This window comes from Solea senegalensis, linkage group LG7 (assembly GCF_019176455.1).
Source record: "Solea senegalensis isolate Sse05_10M linkage group LG7, IFAPA_SoseM_1, whole genome shotgun sequence".
NCBI lineage: Eukaryota > Metazoa > Chordata > Actinopteri > Pleuronectiformes > Soleidae > Solea > Solea senegalensis.
In genome coordinates this window covers 4214295-4231091 of record NC_058027.1, presented here as the reverse complement: position 1 = coordinate 4231091, position 16797 = coordinate 4214295, and the positions used below count along the sequence as shown (strand labels likewise).

Sequence of the window (16797 nt, the reverse complement as noted above, 5' to 3'; positions counted from 1 at the left end):
CGTTTAATATTTAAATATGTCTTTATTTCAATATTAGGCAACAATATCCTTTGCGACGTCATATTAACAAACAAATAATCACTCTCTTTCTGTGTGCAGCCACATAACAGCTTTTAAAGCCTCCATTTTTCCCGATTGATTCACGGACGCTGCCAAATACAAGTCACCAAAGAAGTGTACTATAGTACATTAATACTTTCTTTAGCTTATTTAAACGCCAACACAGCAATGAATGCAAATACAGTAAGTTTGTTTGACTATACGTGTTGCGGGATAAAGCAGTAGACAATGAATGAATGTTACATTCACACCTGCATATACAGTTTCTGGCACAGTGTTGTATTTTTGAAATCCAAAGGCTTTACTTTATTGCAATGTTCTGTTTCAAGGTTCAGTAGTGACATCTAGTGGTGAGATTGCAGAATGCAACAAACGGATTACTCCTCGCTCGCTCCTCCCTTTGTCAGGGATATCAGAGAACTACAGAGCATTCTTTTTTAGTATTATTTATTTTGTTTCACAGGCTGCTCTGATGGCAGCACAAGCTGGTGAACGCAGCCTTTAAACCAAGTTATCTTTCTTTTAAAGTGATTTTACACTTCCATATTCACACCTGTGCTCATAAACCCTCCTAAATGTGACACACTGGACCTTTAAACAGACTACTGTTTCCATTGGTTTATATGCAGCGACCGAGCGAGGGAAAAAGGTAAAGGAATCAGTTCCAGCTTTTATAAAACGTCCCGTTTGCCCTGATGACCTACACGAATGCAGCAGTTTAAAAAACGCACACACATTGTTGAGATTCAGACCAGCTCATGATTCATCTCCTCCTCTGTGCGTTTGCGTGGAGGCGGCTGAGGTTCGTCTTCTCCCGTGTCTTGCTTGTCCTTCTCCGCCTCCACCCAGCTCTGCGGGACGATCATCTTCTTGGGTCCGTGAGGAGGCGGACCGAGCAGGGCCTCGATGTCACTGTAGTTCACCACCTCACTTTCCAGCAGGGCATTGGCCAACTAAAAAAAACAAACAAATCCAAAAACAAGTGGGTGTAACTTACTGTAACGTCACACTGAACCAAAAATAGAATGTACGATCAAAACCAGGAACAACTGACCAGTATCAGCTTGTCTCTGTTGTCCAAGAGCAGCTTCTCCGTCTGTCTGTAAGCACGCGCGATCAACACCTTAGCCTCCTGAAAGAACAACACATCTTTACTTCCTGATGACACGAGACAACAGTTGTCGGCGTGCTAATTTGAGCGCAGAGAACCCGTTCCACTTTTAGCACTCACGTGGTCCATCTGTTGCTGCAGGCCTTGGCTGAAAGGACGGCGCCCAATGGCACCTTGCGGCTCCGTGTCCGGGAAGGAGACCTGTCCCACGCTGTCGCACATGCCGTACTGTTTCACCATGGAGTACGCGACGCGGGTCACCTTGCGCAGGTCGTCCTGAGCTCCTGAGGGAAAACAAGAGTAGGGAACGTGCATTAAATATCTGAAAACACCATTCAAATGAATCATTAATAAGTTAGGTTAAACTTTCATGTCCAGTGTGGAAAACAGTCTTTAAAAACAACATAACATTCATAAAGAAAAAGTATCGGTCCATATTGGTCAAAATCACTGGATCGGATATCAGACAGATAAAAAAATTAAATGCGATACAATTCACAGAGCCTATATCAAATGCAATACTTATTTTTAGCATTGATTCATACCCGAATATTGATTTTTTTTGTGATCACGGTGGATATCAGGCAGACGCACCTGTCGTGACTTTGTTAAAGGTGATGGCTTCAGACGCTCGTCCTCCCAGAGCCATACACATCCGCTCAAACAGCTGCTCCTTGGTGAACAGGTACTGGTCACGAGGCAGAATCTGGGCAAATCCCAGAGCTGCGTTGGTCCGCGGGGCAATCGACACCTGACAAACAGGCAAAACATAAGCAAATTGGTCAACTACTATCTTTAAAAAAACTTTCTGTAAGTCCTTAATTAGTATTGTTTTCAATTGGTGAGACTGTGTGTGCGTGTTGTGACCACAGAGACAGTTTTCTGTAGATTGACAGGTGTTTTTTTTGTGGAGTTTGAAGGTGGGCGTGGTCCATTGACCACAGGGTGCTTGTGTAGTAGAGTAGTGATGATTTATCAGAATGTCAATATTTTAACATAAATTGCACTCGTTCTGACCTTGTTACAAAGATGCACTCGAATTTTGCTGTAGTTTGGTCAAACGTATAAAAGCCCGCAACCTCGAGCACTTTGAGAAGCTCACAGAAAGCTGCTTTGTTTCCTGCTGTGTCCAAATCTGGGTCCATATCAACACCAAAATCTAATAATTTCTTCCTCTCGACATAACTTACAACCCTAGAACATTTAAAAAAAATCAAAATCCCTTGGAAGTGGACAAATGATCATTTACAGATAAGATATTACCTTCATGACAGCATCCGTGTGCTCAAGCAGCCATCCCACAAGAGCATGTCCAGACTCATGGAAGGCAACAACTCTTTGCTCCTCTTTAGACAGGATCTTACTCTTCTTTACACTCCCTGAGGACACACACGTCAGACGTTTCCATAGCAGCATTGAGACTTGTTGTTTGTGTTTGTATTCAGTGTTTTGTACCTGCTATGACTCTCTCCACTGCATATTCAAAGTTAAAGGTGTGGATGGACTTGTGTCCCTCTCTGGCCGCGTGCAGCGCAGCTTCGTTGCAGATGTTTGCGATGTCTGCGCCTGCAGAGACACAAAATGAGTTGGTGGCCGGAGATTTCACGATTGTCGTGTCGTGATGTACAGAGTTGTTGTGTATTTATCGATCACAGAGGTAAACGGGTGTCATTTTTGTACCACTGAAGCCTGGTGTGAGCTCAGCCAGACGCAGAGAGTAGAAATTAGCCGGCTCGGTCAACTTCAGGATCTTCAGATGCTGCTCGAAGATTTCCTTCCTCTCCTGAGAGACAGTGAGGGAAAAAAACAAGAGCTAATGCTTAATAAAACTTCATCATTTTTTTAAGAATAAAGACATAGCAAGATGTTGGCTAGTTACTTAACTAGCATAGATAGATAGATAGACAGATATATAAAAAGATGTTGGCTAGTTAACTAGCATAAGGAAGATAAAACGATGTTGGCTAGTTAGTTAACTAGCATAAATAGATATATAAAACTATGTTGGCTAGTTAACTAGCATAAGGAAGATAAAACGATGTTGGCTAGTTAGTTAACTAGCATAAAGAGATATATAAAACTATGTTGGCTAGTTCAGTAGCATAAAGAGATATATAAAACTATGTTGCTAGTTAAGTAGCATAAATAGATATATAAAAAGATGTTGGCTAGTTAGTTAAATAGCATAAAGAGATATATAAAAAGATGTTGGCTAGTTAACTAGCATAAGGAGATAGATAAAACGATGTTGGCTAGTTAACTAGAATAAAGAGACATATAAAACTATGTTGGCTAGTTAACTAGCATAAGGAAGATAAAACGATGTTGGCTAGTTAGTTAACTAGCATAAAGAGATATATAAAACTATGTTGGCTAGTTCAGTAGCATAAAGAGATATATAAAACTATGTTGCTAGTTAAGTAGCATAAATAGATATATAAAAAGATGTTGGCTAGTTAGTTAAATAGCATAAAGAGATATATAAAAAGATGTTGGCTAGTTAACTAGCATAAGGAGATAGATAAAACGATGTTGGCTAGTTAACTAGAATAAAGAGACATATAAAAAGATGTTGCTAGTTAGTTAACTAGCATTAAGAGATATATAAAAAGATATTGGCTAGTTAGTTAACTAGCATAAAGAGATATATAAAAAGATGTTGGCTAGATAGTCAACTAGCATAAATAGAAGATAGATAGATATTCCATTCACATTACCTGCAGTGTGGGCATATCTATGAAGATGTGTCTATCCAGTCTACCTGGTCTCATTAGAGCATTGTCCAAGATATCTGCTCGGTTGGTGGAGGCGAGCATAATGACGTGGTCCGTCGTTCCCATGCCTGTAAAAGAAGACGATTATTTATACGCCTCTCGATACTCTATACTCTGTCTGTCAACGGAAAAGTGCTCTCTACTCACCGTCCATCTCCACCAGCAGCTGGTTGAGGGTCTGTTCCTCCTCGGTGTTGGAGAAGCCCGACATGTTGGTGGAGCGCTTCTTTCCGACGGCGTCGATCTCGTCGATGTAGACGATGCAGGGCGCGCGCGCACGAGCCTCTTTGAACAGACTCCTGACCCTCGCAGCACCGAGGCCTGAACACAAACACAACATCACTCTGATGTATTAGGTAAAGTAGTGGATTTGGTTTATTCCACCTCTCTTAAGTAATTAGAAACTTCAACTAAGTCTGCCATAATATAATATCTCTGGGGTGACAACAACATTTCAACAAATAAGAAATGAGTCATGTGTTTATGATGATCAAGTAAGTACCTCATTCAATAAATTCCAGTAATATCTCAGCTCGTATATGATAAATCATATTCTTGTCCCAGTAAATTAAAGTTTTATACACGTACATGTATCGTGTTGATTCTTGACATACCTCCAATGACCTCTACAAACTCAGAGCCAGCCATTGCCAGAAAGGGAACCTGAGCCTCAGTAGCGACAGCTTTGGCGAGCAGCGTCTTCCCACAGCCTGGAGGCCCCAGCAGCAGCGCACCCTTAGGAACCTTGGCTCCCAGCTGGAGGTAGCGATCTGGACTCTGACAACACACGGCACCAGTGTGGGTAAGAAAGAGACTTTAGTGTTTAAAACTGTACAGTGCATCTTTTAACTTTTAACAAATGTCTCTCTGTGTTTCTGGGCATAGCTGTATTTAGATTTTGTGTCGCACTACTCAGTGGGTACATTACAAAAACATTACGTACTAAACACAAGTGACATAAATGGTTCTGAGTCTGGTTTCTTACCTTGAGGTAGTCAACAAACTCCTTCACTTCAGTTTTCGCCTCGTGCAGTCCCGCCACGTCTTTGAAACTCACACCTTTGCCCGACTTGCCGTCCACTATGGTGAACTTGGCCATCTTCAGCTGATTCTGTTGGGTTTGTAGAAGCGTGCAAATGAATACGCAGAAACAACTAAAAAAAAACAACTAAATGTACACACATGGAAAAGAACTCATGTGACGTCACTCACAAAAGCACTGAAGCCGCCTTCTCTGCCGCCCATGCCCGCTAGACGAAAGATATACCAGAGAATAGCCACGCCGATAGCAGCCATTCCCAGAGAGTAGATTGCACTGCAAAGAGAACGAATATTGCTAAAATTGTCCTTCTTTTTTTCAATTCAATGCACGACAATAGCGAAAGCAGGGGTTTGTGGCCAGTCATATACACCCTTCCTAGAGCCAGCGTTTGATTTGTTCTTTCTAGACTACTGTACAAACATGACTCCACTCCCTCTATAATATAACAGACTTGTTCTAAGGTAATATATATACACAACTGTTCATAACTTTCCAGGTTATATTAAATCAATTGAAAAGTAAGATCATTTCCTTACTTTCCAAAGAATCCACTGCGTTTGTAAGACACCGGTATCCTGTCCTTGGTGTGGATATTCAGCTCTTCTTCAGCAGCTCGAAGCTTCTCCTCAAATTTGTCAATGTTGGCCACCTGCATTCTGTACATGAGCGCCAGCCTCTGCAAAGTGACAAGAAAATGAGAGGCCACCATTTAAATCTGCTTTGAAACCTCTGATGACACTTGCACTTTACTTTTTGAATTGCTCCTGCTCAATAACGTACAGGTCTTCCAAAGATTACTGCCCCAGGGTGAAGGTAAATTTCTACAATGTCGCTCTCAGGAACAACTTGCACACGTGACACCTCTCCCTTGGCCAGCATCTCATGAACAAAGTCGTTCCATGAGATGTTGCCACCGCTGGTGTTGATGGCGTTCAGCAGGCTCATGACGAGTGCGATGATGAAGAGGGTCCGCAGGCGCTCTCTGTACATTTGGTCCTCCTGCTCACGGCGCTTCTTCTCCTCTGAACGGTGAAACAAATTATAGACGTAAACTAAATAATATCTGAATGAAGAAGAAAGTTGTTTAAAAGCAATTTACTTACCTTCATCTTCCTCTGGACTTTTTCCCTTTGGTCTGTTACTTTTATTTTTCTCTTGCTTTGACTGAGAGGTACTGAAGAAGTTTGTTGCCCCTGAAATCAGCAAGCCGCTTTGTCAGAACTCAACACAAATAATCATATTACTGCTGTTTTTCTGATTGCTTACCTAACAGATTTACCAAACCAACAGGATTCCTCAGTAGGTTATTCCTGATTAATTCTTTGCTAATTCCCACAAAACTGGGACTCAGGGGCCTGTGGAGAAGGCTCTAAAATGGGAATAACAGCAATGATACCACACATGTTGTTGTGCTGTGACAAAACATTAATAAAACAATACAAATAAGAAGTAAAACACAAGGGTTTTCTATGAACAATGACAAATGTAAGGTAAATTAATAAATACATGTGAAATACAAGAAACTTTGTATGGAAGAGAAGTGTAAATACACTTTGCAGGACTTATCAAGTTTCTAGGAACAAAACGGTGTATAAAACTTGTTGCCAAATGGCAAATATCAGCCAGATTTAAGTTACAACTACCACAGTGGTTTAAAGAGCTTTATTCTTATAAATACAACATGTACAGTTTAGGTACATGGGTTTTCGTGTTAGCTGAATGAATTATTTTGGTCTCACCTGGATGAGTTTTTGAGGTTGATTTGTCCGCTGTGACAGCACATTCTTTAAGTTGAGTACCGGTTTCTTTACCAGTACGGTTCGTCTCGACAGCGTCCACAGTAAACGGGTGCTGTATTTTCTACACAGGCCAGCACGGTGATGTAACAACAACGCTGACATGGTGCCGATTGTCACTGACAGCAAACGGGCAACTGTAACAGCATAGTTATTAATGTTCTTTTCCGCAGAAAAATGGTTTGTTTACTTCTACCTCCGTTTACGGCTAGCTTGCAGTTATTCAATCGCGCTGCTGGACAAAGATGTCAGCAAAGAGAAGAATAATACAAATATATACTAATTACCACGGAAAAGAAGCAAAAAATCACCACGAATTCACCCTAAACTAAATCATATCGTAATTGCTTAGTTTTCTCAATTGCAAATACCACAATTCTCTTTTGAATGCTGCATTTAAAGACATCTCGTTGCATTACAAAAACATCTTTGTTTTGAACTTTGAACCGGATGTTCTTGGAGAACCTACCAGCTGCGCAGATATTTGCGCAGTGTTAGGAGTTTTCGCTGAAACTTTCGGACGCTGTGGTCTGTTAAAAATACTTGTGCTGCAAAACTTGAATCTACATTTAGAAGATTTGTATTCCTAATTAATAATGTTAAATATGTAAGGCTAATTTCGAGAGTGTGTTACGCATAGTACACCAGGTGACAAACAGTCACTGCGCATTCAACACATTTATGAAGCTTCATATCCTTAAAATGTATTTAATGAGGCTGAATTTAATATTTTTAACTTAACGGTACAAACAAGCACTTTGACGTGAACGGATTTTAATTTTAAAAATATTTCAGACGTGTACAGTGATACACCAGCAGAGGGCACTGTTAGATAAGTTGTAGGGCGCTATGCCTTCCCTGAGTGCAGTTTTTTTTTTGCTGATAATTGTTCAATCCAACTTGTGAAAACATGTGACATATTTTGAGGTCAGGGTTTTAATTGCAAATAACCACATGAATAGGTAAATGTTAATGATGTCAAGGCCAGTGACATCAGTAGACAGTCTTTTGAAACTAAGCGCAAACAATAACAGAGTTAAAGTCTCTGAACCACCTCTCTCATGTTAATAATAAAAGCGGTAACCTGGTGAAACGCTACGTGTACGGGTTAGTTTGAATGACATCTTGAGCTATCCAATGAAAGTATATGACTTTTGAGCCAATGAGATCCTTCGTTTCATCATCTCGCGTTTCGTTTGGACAGTGGGTGCTTCAATTGCTTCACCGGCATACTCCGCTTTCGAGCGAACTATGTTATACAGCGCATTTGATGTATAACCCCCTCCAAGGTAAACAAAGACCCCAGTTCCATAAGAACCTACATGTATGGTCAATAGTATTCGATGTAAGTATATGATGAGTAATATGTGAATTGGCCATTATATACAGTAAATATAATATTTTATAAAGGTCTTAGTTTATACTAATATTGGACGTGTGTTCAAACTAGGTGTTGCTGTGAATGTTAAAATAACCAAATACATGTCTAAATATATTACAAATAACCAACAAAGAAACACATTACAGTATGTTGACATGATTTGCGGAGTATATGGGTGCACAAAACAAGCACACTTAATGTTTGTACTCCATTTCCTTTTTCTTGGTCTCCAACCTTATAATGGAGTGTGGTCTATTGCGTTTGAAACTGCGAATTGCGGTCAGCCATGTTGGAGCCACGCTTAAGCTTGTCCTCAAGCGGAAACAGACTGATGTGTGGATCCAAAATGGCGTCGGTATCACTGTGCGCCGAAACAGTATCCGCCCACAAAACTGGAGCCAATCACAACGCTCGTTTTATCTTGAAGCATTTCCGTTCCGTATGTCCACACAACGAAGTCAAAGGCCGTTCGAAAACCGCTCGAATGGGTTGGCGGAGAGGATTAAACAGAAACAAAATATTATCGTTTGATGACATACGTCCACCGAAGCAAGCCTAACGTCGTGCATATGGACTTTTTAATGTTCCTAGTTTGCGGTGCAGGTGAAAAGGCTACGCTGTAGACGACTTTTCGTGGATATTTTATTCTTTTTTCTTTTGGACGTCTGTTTGTTGGTCTGTACGGTCGCAACAAGCTAGCGCTAGCCTCGACTCCTCGGAGCTGCTGTTGAGCTGCCATGGTCGTCGCGACTTTATGCGGATGTGTCCGGGCCAGTCTTTACTGAAACCGACGTCAACAAATGGGACCATCCAGTATCGGCCGAAAACACCGCGGCGTAGACTAACCGTTTCAGTTTAATTTAATTATTTGTGGAAATCAACAGAGGTAAGTCCCACTTCGCTCGCACGTTTAAAGCTAACATGGGAACAACAACAAACCGACTATTTCCACCCCCGTGGTTTCCACTGTGGTTGTTCGGACACGGGCCACCTCACTGTATATATGTAATGAGGATTTGTAAATACATACGGTATTAATTGGCTTTTATGTATTTGGATATCTTTTGTAATTTAAACAATTTCTTTGCTGACACCATGTTGCTTGGTTCATTTTGAAAATGCTGAAGTGTAGTACTCGGAAGACTTTTTCACATAATTGTAACGTAAAACAATTATAACTGTAATGGTGTATTTAATCTAGCTCTAGTAAAAATGAGTTCGTGTGTGTGATGAAACTAATCGAGTGTTGACATTTTTACTCTAAATGGTACTACTTTGAGTAATCTTGTGTTGCAAACTCTCCTGAATCATGAATGCATGTGTACGTGAGCTACCAGAACAACCCGGCAGTCAATTTCTTGTGTATTGGAGGGCTTGTGTTTTATGCAATTTTTATGCCATTTTTATACCAATGTGTGTTCTCTCAGGGTCATCATTATGAGGCATTCTCAATATCTCACGCTCCAATTATCGCTGCAGTTCCCAGAGGAGAGCACTAATAACATCCAAATGTTGACCTGTTTTTGACCGTCACAGTGGCAGTAGTTATTTTGCAGGTGGCCTGACATAATACTAGTCCATGTGCTTATCCTGTTGGGTGTACACTCCGTCTTAATTTGCTGTCATGAAGCACTAGTCTTATCCATCTGCTGGACTGTTGCAGCCAAAAGCAAAATGGATGTGCCACGAGTTCAAGTAACAAGATTGCAACAACTTCAATGAGTAAAATACACGTACATGCTTTTTAGTACCATTTATAAGCCTGGGTATGGGAATGCACACAAGCTATATGAACTCATCAGTATGTTGGTAAATAGTTGACTAATTGTAGGTTATATGAGGGGATAACTGTCTGTGATTATTATCTAAGCTGGTTCAGTGGAGTATCTGTGTTTTCTGTGGTAAATAACATATAAAGGAGAGACACAGGTTTCTTGTATTGTGGATCTGTTGGAGGGGGAAACAGGATGTGGATGAGAACCTCTCTACTTTGGTGCAGTACCAATGCTGAGGAAAACACTGCAGTGCCGCTGGTGGTGTTTTCCACCAAGATACAGAGAGTGTTTTAGTTTGTTGGGGCGTTCATGTTGACTATACTGCAGAGGCAGTGATGCATATCTCTGTCTCCCTTGAGCTTGTGTAGGTTCTCTGTGCTACAGTTAAAACCCTAATTCATATGGTTTTCCAGTGCTTCATTCTTTTACTCATAGATATCGCAGTGTTTGGGATGTAAACATAAACAAGTTTTTGTGCTGAATTCTTAGTTTTTTGTCTTGTGCAGTACCAAACATCATTCTCCCTGTGATACTCTATCTATATTTTTGTAGGACTGCAGTGTAGTGGGCACTATTTTTTGCTTCCATTTACTAGTGTCACTTCTGTCTTGTGATGCAATCTGAGTGGCATGTTGCTCATAGAATTGCATTTATATCATAGAATTATGGCATATCCACCTTTTGCAACAGGAAATTGAGTTTTGTTGGCACCAGAAAGGTCAATGAGCTGAGGTTGTAGATTTTTTGTTTATAATTCAAAGGCAGCCAGCTTTTCCTTTTGCTCTTCTACACCTGCTGCCTATCTTGGAGATCCAAACATGTGTTTTTATAATTTGGTTTGTGATTTATGTCAAAAGCAGATACAATAGCATTAATACAACATGCAAAAACTTCTGTGTTTCATGGTGACTCGACAGTAAGTGGCCTTTCATAGAATTGAGCTTATTATCATTATGACCATGTCCCATTGGAATTATTTAACTTTTTTTACTCAAATGTTGGTTTTGAGACCCACAGCCCAAATAATAACAGAATTATCAAAACAGAGAAAAGCATGTCAAGGATGACAAATGAGGGAAGATGTAAAAGACGGTGAGCACTGCAGTTGTTACAGTGGTACTTAAGCTTTGAAACCTGACTCTGCATGTTTACTTAAAAGCAGTTTATTTTATTCTCATATAGGGCCACAACATTCAAAGTCTGTGATGGCCTGCAACGTTTTTGCTGTCCTTACAGTTTAATCCAAGTTCACAGTACTACAAGATTTCCAGTCAGATAATCCACGCTGATGAGTTTTTGCAAGTTGTTGCTAATTGGCCCTGATTGGCTCGTGGTTGGCAGTTGCTAAGTGTGAAATATTCAAAGACACAGTCCGCTGAGACCCACTGACGCCTTCCCAATGTGTCGCAGATCAGGGTCTGCGACACATTAGGAAGAGATCCCAGTCTGTGCCGAACCAAGCCACCCAGGGACCAGGATGGGGGTGATGGTGGCTGAAACCCAAACAGGAACACAACAGTGGTTTATCAGATGAAGAAGGAAATGCAGAAATACTACACCTAAAAATGGCGCTTACGGGCTGGGTCGTGTGGCCAAATATGTTGCCATGATAAAAGGTTTCATGTAATTTTATACAGATAATCATTACAATTAAGTGTCAGTTAGCCGAAGATGAAGTTTTGCTCCTAAGTGTTAGTTGGACGTTTCAAGCAAAAATGCTATTTGAGATTCTAAACTCTGCGCATGGTGAGTTTAGAAGAGCAGATTACATGACACATTTAAAGCCCCGAGCGGATTTCGTTGCTTCTGTGGGATCTATAGCGTATTGGTCTTTGAGGAGAAGCTTCAGGAAACCTCTTTTCAGTTTTGCATTGCTGTTGTATCGTTGTTTAGTCGTGTGCAGTGTATGTACAGTGATTGTAGTGGACAACGGATGTCGAAGATGGAGCTACCGGGCTGGAGGTAACGGGGAAGACCACAGAGAAGGTTCATGGATGTTGTGAATGAGGACAGTTGGTATAATGGAAGAGGACACAAGGGATAGGACAAGATGGAGGCAGTGGTGACCCCTTCAAAAGAAGAAGGCAAATAGTCATAATAACTGATCAACTTTTTATAAAAAAAACAAATGATTGAATATCTGTGCCCATCCCTAGTATTGTACAATGCACAGCAATCCTTTGACTCAGAAAGTTCAGTAATGCAACATTTTGGTTGTTGTTCAATCTGTTGTTCAGGGAAAACAATGGATCTTACTTTTTCCTGGTTTGAGGCCCTCCTGTAAGATGTATTATGTAATGATGAAATGCGTAGGTGGCTGACAGTACATAAACCATTGAGCAATTTCTCCCGTAATTGTTATTGAGAAACCTCCTTTAGGATGAAATGGTAGAAGTCGATGGCTTGCACCAAGTGGGAAAGAAGCCTTTTAACTGCAACTTCAGCACCCACTCTGCCTGCCCTCTCTGTATGCAAGCTCTCCCCTCCCCCTCCTGTGCTGAGAGTGTGGTCCTTTTAGGTAAACAAGCATGGCTACTCCTGTTTCTTGCCTCTCTCTCTGTCTCTGCCTCCCCGTCTCTGTCCCTGACTCAGTTTCTCCCTTGCTTCCCTCTCTTCTTCTGTGTTCAGTTTTATTGAATATTTTAAAGCTGTGGTTCTACCAGCACAATCCCAGCAGATACTCAAATGGCACATAAAGCCCTTTGAAATACAGCCTAGTCCTTTGCCCCCTCCGCTATCCTCAAAGCGAAATGGAACAAAATGGCGGCCCCCAAGTCCTGCTGTTTCCCTCAGGGACTGCAGAGCCTCATTTTGGGTTTCAGGAGGTCCTGATGGTTGACGGCATCTCTAACTCATGTTAGGCTGTGGTTACATGCATGCCTTCCACCACACCACTCCTGATAATATTTTCTCTTCCCCCACTTTTTTCCATATCAAAGGGAAATGTTCCCTGTTTAGCCACGCTTCTGCTTCTCCAGAAATGTGCTTTTACAGACTTGGTTTTTGGTCTTTCTGCTAGCAGCTTATAGAAGAGCTATTTTGCGCTATTATTTGTAAGACATAGTTACCAATATACTGTATAGTTTAAAGGTGTGCAGAGAATTTCAAAACTAGTTTCACACTGAAGTAGACTCCTGGGGGTGTCCTATGTTTTGCCATTTTTAAAAATATGTTATGAGCTGACAAATAGTGTGGCTAGTTTGCGTTGTTGATTCATGTTTTCAGAGCCTGCTGGTAAAATAATTGCAGTGAGGCAATTAAACATTTGAAGATTCTGAAAAACCACTAAAAAGGGGAAGTTGCAATAGTTTTAAGATTTATGTGTGGGGGGTGTTTGCGAGCGATTTGTTGTTGAGCCTGACTGTAGTCTGCAGTCTGATTGGGAACATCCATGTTGGCCAAAAGGGTGCAATATAATTACCATTACTTCATAATGAGATTTTGATTTTAATTTTGAATTACTTCAAACATGCTCTGCCTTTTATAAGTAAGATTTGATTTTTCTCACACTGCGTACCCAAAAAGTAGTAGTTTAATTGCTGTTTACACCACCAGCTAAATTAGACAACTCTTTTTTTTTTTTTACTTTTCAGGCTTGCATGGTGCACTGGCCTTGCCTTCACTATGTTATTCACTTTCCCACTAGGACAGGGTTATTAAGATAAAATTGGAAAATGTTTCAAATTCAAAGGAATCAAAACGATTCAAAGGAAGGTTATTATGTTCAATATTTACACACATGTTTTTTTTATGTGACAATACCAGCTCTGAGGAAAAGCAGGTCGTTGAAATAATAAAAAAAACCACCATTGTACATTAGGGGCGTCACAACCTCGATTGTAAATCACATATTGATCAAAATAACTTCACAATCTTCACCTCCGAAAGCAAAGGTGGAATCGAGGATTTTACCACGTCCCCTGTGCGATGTCCTGCCGACGTGGCAGAGGGAGAAAAAGCACCGTGTTGAAGTTGTAGCCATTGTAGCACAACTAACACGTTACCTCCTCCCGCTAACCCGAAGCTGCTGTCAATTAATAGTAACTAGGGCAACTGCTGATTTGGGTGACAACGCAAATGCTGTTGACAAACTCATGGGAAACCATGGTGTGTAAGCTATATTGTGTAGCACAACAAAGGACATCTCCGCAGGCATCATAAGGACGTGGACGTAACTACAAAAACAACTCTGTGAACGTAGGCAACTCTATAAAGTATAGTCGTGTTTGTAGCATCAGACATTGATACGGTGGTGGAAACCCCTGGATAAGCATTTACTGGTTTTGTCACATTCATATTGTTTATAAATGATTAAATTTGACAATAAGGCATTGTGTGGTACTTTGCAAACAATTGACAGACATTATATTACTCATGACACCCTGTAGACAAGATGGGAAATGGGAATTTAAAAATTAAATGAGTTTTCACGACATAAAACCAATGATCCTAGACTAGACATGTCTAAAAATGGCAGACCCATCTGCCCTTTTTGAGAGAACCAAACTAGGTAACACTAACTGTTTTCAGACATAAACTCTGACAAAATTAGGTCAAGGCATTCTTTGGAGTTGACCATTTGTACATGAAGAACACAGTGGGTGACATGTTCACAACAGCAGGGGCATCAGGTGAGAAGTGACATATAGGCTTAAATATGCAGGACACACATGCATGCTGTGAATTTTTTCCAGCCTGTCTGCCTTGGATTCACAGTATCACTATCCAGACAATCAAATAGGGAGGTGGCAGCAGATGATCTGCAGAATGTCCGAAGCTGCTACTGTGGAATTTTGCGTTCTTACATCGCAAACCCTCCAGACAATCTCTGGAAAATGTCAGTAGTCCACTACATGACTGAAAGCAGCTACTGTCAGGCAAATGGCCATGTCCTTCTCGCTAGGGATACTGATTTGGCTTAATGTACATTAGTTTTATAGCTCTGTATCACAAATAATCCCTATAACTAGTTACACAGTCATGCTGTTGTAAACACAAGGCAAATAGCCTATTTGCAATTTGGTTGCTTCATTGAAATAAGGAACAGTAAAATCACACTAGCAATGTCTTTGCTTGGACTAACTATGAGACGCCCCGTGTCTAAGGGTTTGTGTTGCTTTGCATTCACAGCTAAAAGTCATGTAGTGAGTGATAAGACCCACCCTGGGGACCATGTTTCCAAAAGTCTCAGTTTCTCCATTCATCGCTGAGAAGACAAGAAAGACAAGGTTTTTCCACACGTTTTTCTTTTCTTTCGTCACATGAATGTCAGAGTAGAATAGAAGTCTGGCGTAAAAATAACTAAGACGTTGTGGATGTAGGGCACTTGTCAATCTTAAAATTATAGTGAGAAACTTTTTCATATAAACAAATTTCGGTTGCATACAAATGACTCTGTATTCCTGCAGTGTTAAGGTCTCGCGTCGGCAACATTCCCACAATGCACAGGAAGTCGTGCATTTAATCTCAAGACAGACAGAGGGTTAGGGGTTATTGCAATGTGCAACATTGCACTGAGTGAGATGGCTTCAAACAGGTTGGAGTATGACTGAAAACACTTCGTGGACACTTTCGAAGTGTCCACAAAAGGTTTCAGAAGTTAATTCCTCTTAAACAAAACAGTCATTCAGCAGTATGACTGTTGCTGGTGTATACAAACAACTGCTCTCTCAGTCAAGCCCTCTCAGAAAGTATTGCTTTACAGATGAAGGATGCAGCTTACAAATAACGGTATATTGTTTATGTTCACCAAGACTAAGCGGAGGCAGTATAAAGTGAACGAAAATGACTAAGCGTTGCACTCTGCAGCTTTTAGGTCAAAGAGCTGCAGTTTAAATTGCATGTGCAGGAAGTTGCATGGGATGATGTATTATCCATACATACATGACATTTGAAATGAGGGCTAGTTGATCAGGTCTGGGACCTAATGACCTGGCTAATCTGTGTAATGTGTCCCTCTGGGCTAGGCTGCTGTGGTCTAATCAGTCTAGTCTATACACCAGGAAAAGGGCAATACAGAGTTGCTTACCTAGATTTCTCTTAGCACCTCTACCTATCTGTTTTTTTAAGCCGCTTTTCTATCAGTCAGTAAACCCACACCAACACCCATTAACATCTGGCTTTAGTCTGCTTTAGGAACCTGCATACCCTTTACCTACTGAGCACACATCAGTTAAGTATTTATTGCCAGCAGAGAAGTTAGTCTTTCTGTCTTTTTCCTCTGGTGACTTGAGTTTGACGTCATGAAAGAGACACTGTAAACATCCAGCACGCAACTCTATAAACCCAGCAACAGCGGAACAATTTTTGATTTACTGATTTAACGGCGTTTGTCATCATGTCATGCAGGAAAAGGTGCATAGTCCACAACCAGACTGCTAAAATAAATCAGTAGAAGCTCATCTGTAGCATTTGTCCTGGGAGTAAATCCCGATTGTATCAATCCCACTTCAGATCTGGCAGTCAGTTTCCTGATTGTCAGTATACTGCACTTGATTTTCATCAACAAAACTGAAGTTGTACCTTGTCCCTTCTAGTGTTACAGGTCTTGCAGAACGGAAATAATATTGTTCTTGAGGATTCAATTTGTTATCACTGACTTTTCATGATTGCATTATGAGCTCCTCTTCCAACGTGACATCTTAACGGATGATTTGAAATGGACGATGGATGTCATCTATGTGAAATCAGTTTTGACTTTGTTTGTTTCTGTCACCGTAAACATTGAATTAGTTTTCATAACAGACCTTTGCCACTCTGATGTCAATTAAAACATGTCTGGGATTTATTGTCACATTGAGAAATTACTTCATGCCGACTGCTGGTGTGCTTGCAGACAAACAGCTGTATCAGTTTTCT

At 40.7% G+C, this 16797-nt stretch overlaps 3 protein-coding genes across 4 annotated transcripts in view; 1 reads left to right on the top strand and 2 right to left on the bottom strand.

Moving 5' to 3' along the window:
• Nucleotides 1-16797, bottom strand: part of cmtm3 (CKLF-like MARVEL transmembrane domain containing 3) — a 272921-nt gene that overhangs the window by 110772 nt on the left and 145352 nt on the right. The window lies entirely within an intron of this gene.
• On the bottom strand, nucleotides 3-7224 carry spg7 (SPG7 matrix AAA peptidase subunit, paraplegin). The gene is made up of 17 exons (XM_044030881.1): nucleotides 6727-7224; nucleotides 6254-6356; nucleotides 6091-6180; nucleotides 5768-6009; nucleotides 5524-5663; nucleotides 5158-5260; nucleotides 4931-5056; nucleotides 4560-4722; nucleotides 4093-4266; nucleotides 3889-4013; nucleotides 2852-2954; nucleotides 2627-2737; nucleotides 2435-2550; nucleotides 1766-1922; nucleotides 1292-1455; nucleotides 1115-1192; nucleotides 3-1013 (listed from the first exon to the last, which is right to left on the bottom strand). The coding sequence occupies exons 1-17, from the start codon at nucleotides 6886-6888 to the stop codon at nucleotides 807-809; spliced, it is 2364 nt and encodes a 787-aa protein (XP_043886816.1). The 5' UTR covers nucleotides 6889-7224; the 3' UTR covers nucleotides 3-806.
• The window catches only part of ankrd11 (ankyrin repeat domain 11), a 94608-nt gene continuing 86428 nt past the window's right edge, over nucleotides 8618-16797 (top strand). For both annotated transcript variants that reach the window (XM_044030879.1, XM_044030878.1), the window contains exon 1: nucleotides 8618-9050. The gene's annotated coding sequence lies outside the window, so the exon portion shown is untranslated. The remainder of the gene's footprint in view (nucleotides 9051-16797) is intronic.